Here is a 7,240-nt window from a genome sequence, read left to right as displayed (position 1 = left end):
CGCTAGAAGGAGGGCTTGAACCTCCGACCTTGTGGTTAACAGCCACACGCTCTAACCAACTGAGCTATTCCAACCATACAATCACTTAACTTGATAGTTGAGTATTGATGAAGACGCAAGTCAGCTAACAGGTGAGGCACTACGCAACACGTGTCAGCATACGGTTTGCGAGCGCGGATCTGCTGGTGACCTGATCCAAGATCCGCAACCGACTAACCCAAACTGCCTCCATTTAACCTGTGACCTACCACCCTTCTGATTACGCCACAGGACACTACGACATAATTGGAAGGAAAACCATGTGCCTTTGGGTTCGAATGCACACCATTAGAGCTAAAAGAACCCATTGTTGATCGCTAAGGTACGTAACTAACCTATTGCATTTATATTATATTGTATTATATACATATATTTCTAGCTTCTAACGTTCTTTTTTTAGAATTTGAGATCATTATGTAAATGATGGGGATAGAATTTATATTATATTTTCCTAAAAAATATTTTTTTCTTTACATTTTTTAATAGAAATTATAATAAAAATTTAAAAATTATTCATTAAAAGTACCTTTGAAATGATGTTGGTTGAAAAGTATTAGGATAAAATTTTTGCAAGGATGAAGATGAAAAAAGAGGGGGTGGGAACATAAATGATGAAAGCTTTCCCACCCTACCCTGTGGATAACTTAATTGTAACGATCCTAAATTTCTAAGTTGCTACTAACGTCTCATGCTTATTATCTATGTGGAAATATAACTCTTAAAAGAAAAATCATCTATAGCATACATGTCAACAATATTTAAAACATCTTCTATCTCTGGAAAACACTGCTATGGTCTTACGTGTTTAAATACGAAATTGTGAAATTTAGAGGAAATAAAAACAAATACAAAATAATTTAAAACGATGAAATGCAAAACAACATATTCTAACATAAGACTAGGAAATTAAATACGAGTCTACCCTATGGATGTGTTAAAGTCTCTGCTTGCGATGTCGCCGTCCTCTGTATATGTGCGTCCTGCCTTTACCTAAAAAATGATATGGCACATGGCCTAAGTATTTGGAAGAATACTCAGGAAGTGGCCCCACTATAGAGGTCATGCAAATGCAAACATATGCAATCATGCTCTTAGGACCTATCACTCTCTTTAGGGGTGACCTCCAATCTCAGACTACTATGGATGTGTAGTACTTTCCTACACATGACCCACACGTGCGGAGTGTGAATCCTCAGGGGGCTCGCACAACCCCTAGACCCTCTCTGGTCAAGCTAATCTGTAGAGACGTCCGGAGGTCAGCGGAACCCCTTAGCATCATTCTCCCCATGAACACCATTATCATCATACTTTGTGCGTCCGCACTCATCGTATCTGGGGAAGTATCCCTATACTTATGAACATACAACATGCATGAGGTCCCTCTAATTTCCATCTTATCATCTCTTCTGACCCAAGTCTCTAGTCTCATCCTTTTGTTACGTTAAGTAACACATGCTCGTTGGATATTTATATTAATATCATTTTCATGCTTTTAGGGTTGTGTCCTATGTCAGTCTATCGACATAATGCAATATGGCAATCATCATCATATAACATGCTTAATATGGAAAACATCAACATATTAAGACAAACGTCATGCAATCATCATACTCATCATATTGTCATAAAGTGCATCAAGCATCTCAAGTACGTCATCAATCGAAATGTATATATTACGCACATCATCAAACATCATAACTTAAGCATCATAACTCATACATCATCATATACATATACATCATAATATACTCAGACATCATCATATACTAGTATACGACATCATACGATACAACTCATACATCATCATAACTCATATATCATAAATTGTAACTCATACAATTTCTAGCCTATCCTATAGTAAGGTCACTTACTTTGTTGTCCTTAGCCGAAGTACTCCCTAATTAGCTAAACGTAAGCTCTGTTCCTTGAGAGATTCTCCAAAGGTTGTTAGGGTTTGCTTCCTATCGCTGCGTTTGTCACCTTTCGTTAGTATTTCACATTTTAATTAATAATCCAACTAACAATGTGAAATACGACTCTAAAATGACATCAATTATCTTAATTGAGGCTGAAAATAGGTTCAGGAGGATTGAAACGGTGGTAACCGGGTCAAAAATTGAAAGCTGAGTCGAATACGCTGGGAGTTGCCGCCGGAAGCCATCTGAACTGCCGTTGCGCTACCAAGTCGAGATGAGACGAAGGGCTGCTCGCACTGGTGGGTGCCACGTTGCGGGTCGAATGGCGCTCCAGGTCGGGGCGAGTGTCGAAGGCCGCAATTCGTGGGCGAGTGTCGAAGCCGTTCGAACTGCCGTCGCACTAGGCTTCTATTCGTGGGCTGAGCCGCAAGCGAGTTTGGCTGTGGGTTAGTAGGCTGCGCCATAGGCCTCATTTGTAGGATGGACTCGGTTTTGGTTTCTCGGTTTGCGGCTCTCTGGTGTGGGTTGTAGAGTAGGCGCAGATCGCAGACTTGGATTTTGGGTCGAGGGTTCTTGGGTTGCTACAGGTGGGCTACACTTACGCAGTTTGGGTTGCGAGTTATGGATCGGGCCCGATCCACATCCGATGGAGTCGTCTCCTTCACCCGGATTGCTGCGATTCTCCGACACGTTCTCTCTCCTTTCCGTGACATTTTCTGACATTGTTTCTCCCTCTTTTTCTATCTTTATCTCTCTGTAGACTCTCCTCTCCTCTCCCACGAAGTTTCGTAGCAGATGGACATCGGTGGAGGTGGATCGAAAATTCTCCAAAAATTGATTCTGAATTCCTTCTCTAATGTTGAGATATATTATTTATGGAATATATCTTAATATTCTTTCCTTTATGATTTGATTTAGAGTTTATTTTATTTTATTCTCAGTATTTAATTATTTTATATTTTCCTCATTTGTGAGTTTATACACCTTCCCAATTCTATTTCTATTTCTATTTCTCATTTTTAACATGGTATCAGAGCATTGATCTTAGGTATTTCTAATATCAGAGCACCGATCTTAGTATTCCTAATACCCCCTTGGACTCAGAGTCCAAGGGGAGTATTAAACCTCCAAACCCTAACTGAATCAGTGAAGCCTTTACGCCGATCATCTAATATCAAGAATACGTTATAAGCATATTCAATTTCTCACCAAACTCAAAGGTGACATATTCAAGATGTTCGTATTTTCTTTCACAGCCTCTCAAGTGATCAAGAGCACCAATATTGGTGTTATTATCCAGTAAATCATTTATGCATGGACCAAGAAGTGATCAGGGAGGATATTTACTTGTTCCAAATCAAATTAAATGGGACAAGTTACTAATCCTCGAGTCAGTCATTGCGAAGCATTTATGCATGGACCAAGAAGTGATCATGGAGGATATTCACTTGTTCCAAATCAAATTAAATGGGACAAGTTACCAATCCTCGAGTCAATGATTGCGGTCTATTTCTAAGTTTTGCATCTTTCTTGAAAATTCAACAATTTCTTGAAAGTCTAAAAATGCAAACCAATCAAAGGCGGTCTATTTTTTGGTTTTGCATCTTTCCTGTAAATTCAATAATTCTTCAAAGTCTAAAAATGCAAACCAATTTTGTTTTTGTAACGCCAAAAAAAAAAAAAAAAATGGTTTATGTCAAGGAGATGGTAGGCCTATACGGGTACCAGACCCTAGGGTCAGACCAAGACGCGAAGTGTTGGTATGAAAGAGCGACCACCTTAGTAAAAGTCTCATGGGAGTAACCACCTTAATGAAGAGGCAACTCGAGAACGTAAAGAAGACGGGAGAGGGGCCTATCCCAAACTCTTCCAAGAGACGCCAACTTTCAGGGACGAACATCTGCCTTTAATGGAGTTTGCCTACAACAATAGTTATCAAGCGACCATTCAGATGGCTCCCTTTGAGGCACTGTATGGGCGTAGATGTCGAACACCAGTGTTTTGGGAAGAGGTAGGCACGCAGCAACTACTGGGACCAGAGTTGGTCCAGGTCACCACCGCAGCAGTGCAGAAAATCAAGTAGAGGATACTCACCGCACAGAGTCGACAGAAAAGCTATGCAGATGTGCGTAGAAGGAACCTTTAATTTGAGGTGGGTGACCACGTGTTCCTGAAGGTGGCCCCTATTAGGGGGGTGTTGAGGTTCGGAAAGAAAGGGAAATTGAGCCCAAGGTACATAGGCCCCTTCAAGATTCTAGACAGAGTTGGGGCTGTGGCTTACAAAATTGCCCTACCACCGAACCTTGCCACCGTGCACAATGTGTTCCACGTATCCATGCTGCAAAAGTATACTCCCGACCCTACTCATGTAATCGAGCATGGGAGGCTTCCTCTTCAAGAAGATATGTCTTACGAGGGGAAGCCTAGCAGAATTTTGGCTCTCGACACTAGGCGGTTGCGTAACAAAGATATTCCCTTGGTAAAGGTCTCATGGGGTAACCGCCGTGAGGAAGAGGCAACCTGGGAACGAGAAGAGGACGTGAGGAAAGCTTATCCCGAACTCTTCCAAGAGATAGCTACTTTCGGGGACGAAAGTTCCTAAGGAGGGGAGAATTTGTAACGCCAAAAAAAAAAAAATAGAAGGCGGGGGGCTAAGTCAACTGAGGGGCAAAAAGGTCATTTTGCCCCTCTAGCCCTAATAGGGGTCTAAGGAGAACCCCGTCAGATTCCCTGCAAAAGAAGGAAGAAGTTAGAGAGAAATCAGAGAGGAGTCAGCCGCGAAGATTAACGGACCACCGCCGGAATCCATCTCCAGACGAGACTCGTACAAGGATTGAGAGGCTAGCAAGGCCGACGCTCCGTCAAAACCTAAGAACATTTCGCGAGGTAAGGTTTCTGAACGACATTGCTCAGATCTGAGTTTTCCTCTACGTGAATTGATCCTAAAATGCTGAAATCTTCACCTAGGAACAACTCACGCATGGTCTGTGAAGAAGTTTGGCCGAGACCTCAACCCAAAGACGGAGATCCGAGAGTCGTCTGAGAACGGTGAGCGAATTTCCGACGTTCTTAAATAATCCAATAGTCAAGAAAAAATTATAGAAAAAATACTAGGACGTAGCCTGTAACACGATCTAGAACTTTGTCGAAGGAATCATATCGATTCGATCTACGGATTGAAAGTTATGAAAATCGGAAAAAACAGACTGGGTTTCAGTTTTCAGAGGACAGAGAAGAAAGAAGAAAGAGAAAAAAAAATGGCCGGCGAGCGGCGGAGGGTGGCGACAGGCGCCGAACACGTGTCGACCATCGACTGGAGCAACGCAGCTCCAGCGAGGTGTCGACACGTGTCGCCTGCAAGCCGGGCCGAACCGCGACGCGAGCTGAGCCGACCGGGCCGGGCCGGCCAACTGTGACTACGCGGAAGCGAGCGCGCGTGCAGCCTACGACTGGCACCTTCCCGCGCGCGAGACTACGCACTCCCAGCGCGCTGCTGGCACGTGAGCGTGCGTGGAACGGCCAATTTGGCCCGGTTGTTTTCTGTTTGCCTGATTTTTGTCCCGATTCCAGTTCTAATACTGTTTTTACGTGTATAGGGACCTAATTTAAAGAAATCAATATTTGTGGACACCTCGCGGGCAAAGAAACGCTAGCAAAAAGGTCACGCGTCAACCAGGTAAGTCACCACCCGGTATTTAGGAAGAAATACTTGTAGGATTCGCTCGGATTGCATGCATGCTAGTAGTCCTGCTTCAGATTAGCTCTCCATGTAAACTATTAGTCAGATTAACTGTTGTGTTTATATTGGGTAAATTACATGATTGTTGATGTATGCTTTAAGCTTCCACTGTATGTATGCATGCGTTAATTTATGTTAGAATTGTGTATGCCGGGTTTCGGGTGCTTGATGGACGAATTCGCCCCATTGAGCGCGAACTTCGTGCTCTGGGTGCTTGATGGAGGTCATCGCCCCGTTGAGCCGGTATGCCTAGTTTGAATGAATTACATACTATGATGTTAGAAGAAGATTGCATGCACCCTCTGTTAATTGCTAGGGCCCATTTCTATGATAAGGTTAGGGAATTTCTGTTAGGAGCGATATGCCGCTCTAGTCAGACTTAATTTTCTCCTAGAACTTTAGCGGTTTACCACGGCAAGAAGGTACTCCGGAGTGTTCATAGATTGCTAGCGTGTGAACGGTATCTATAGCTTCGTGGGAGGACCAAGGGGTCCCTGATCAGTTCTTACTGCTCTTAGCCATCGCATGGGAAATGTGTCCCCACGTCGTACAGCTCATTAGCTGCATGGGAACAGGTTGGGTCGCGCCCCCCATAGGGGGACTAAATGGGCGTAGGGGTACTCAGCACACCCCTAGGCTAGGTACCATGTAGTCCCAGATAGCCATGTAGAGGTAGCACCTCATAGAGAGATACCGACCATAATAGCTTGGCATAAAGAACCTCTAGGCCTTTAATGAAAGGACGACAAATCGGTGAAACCCAAGGGGCAAGCCCCAAGGGACTAAGACTAGAACCAGATGTCCTAGAACCGAGTTAGGAAACTGTGGGAATCTGTAAATTAAGATGCGAAGAGAGCCTAAAGTAGGTGGCTTACTGAGTATAATTTTTATACTCATTCCTTTCTACCTTCCTTTTTGTCAGGTGCCGGTCGAGGTGGAGGAGCGTTGGAGAGCTGTGCGGTCACAGAGGGGGTCGTTCCGGAGCATCAGTCCCTTGTCGGTCTTTAGAGTCTTTTGTATTTTTTTCTTAATAATTGTATTTCCCGTTAGAAATATTTGGTTTTAATTTTGTATTCGTAATTTCTGTTTTTATTCATTTGAAACAAAACTTTTCTCTATTTTGTTTTAATTAAATGACATTTTTACCTTTTACTTTGCTATTTATTCCTTTTTGTTTGTTTTCGATTTCATCTTTTTAGTCAGGACTCAACTTTTCGAAGCCTCGAAAAATTGGGTCGTGACAGTTTTGCATCTTTCTTGTAAATTCAATAATTTCTTGAAAGTCTAAAAATGCAAACCAATCAAATGCGGTCTATTTATTTACTGATATTTCATTACTGGAAAAACAAAAGTGAAAGACAACTTGGGTGTTATTGACCTACCGTAAAGACAAGTTAAAGACAAGTTGGATGTGATTGACATACACTCTCCAACTCGAGGGGGAGTGTTGAGATATATTATTTATGTAATATATCTTAGATATTATATCTTAATATTCTTTCCTTTACGATTTCATTTAGAGTATATTTTATTTTATTCTCAGTAT

At 42.4% G+C, this 7,240-nt stretch overlaps 1 protein-coding gene and 1 non-coding gene across 2 annotated transcripts; one reads left to right on the top strand and one right to left on the bottom strand.

The window, feature by feature from the left end:
* Window positions 1-74, bottom strand: TRNAN-GUU (transfer RNA asparagine (anticodon GUU)). The gene has a single exon. It is a non-coding gene; the product is annotated as a tRNA-Asn (tRNA).
* Window positions 75-3,864: 3,790 nt separating this feature from the next.
* LOC147787294 (uncharacterized) lies at window positions 3,865-4,557 on the top strand. Its single transcript, XM_087119496.1, has 2 exons — window positions 3,865-4,005; window positions 4,132-4,557. The coding sequence occupies exons 1-2, from the start codon at window positions 3,865-3,867 to the stop codon at window positions 4,555-4,557; spliced, it is 567 nt and encodes a 188-aa protein (XP_086975622.1).
* Window positions 4,558-7,240: the final 2,683 nt, after the last annotated feature.

The sequence above is a fragment of the Cucurbita pepo genome, chromosome 18 (genome assembly GCF_057944985.1).
Source record: "Cucurbita pepo subsp. pepo isolate OVF chromosome 18, ASM5794498v1, whole genome shotgun sequence".
Taxonomy (NCBI): domain Eukaryota; kingdom Viridiplantae; phylum Streptophyta; class Magnoliopsida; order Cucurbitales; family Cucurbitaceae; genus Cucurbita; species Cucurbita pepo.
The sequence above is the reverse complement of the archived record's forward strand: the minus strand, read 5'-3'. Positions and strand labels throughout refer to the sequence as shown.

Bases quoted from the DNA above. Each gene is read 5' to 3' on its own strand.
- LOC147787294 (XM_087119496.1), top strand. From the start codon at position 3,865: ATGGAGTTTGCCTACAACAATAGTTATCAAGCGACCATTCAGATGGCT. The intron at 4,006-4,131 runs GTCACCACCGCA...GTGTTCCTGAAG, and splicing joins TGGGACCAGAGTTGGTCCAG to GTGGCCCCTATTAGGGGGGT.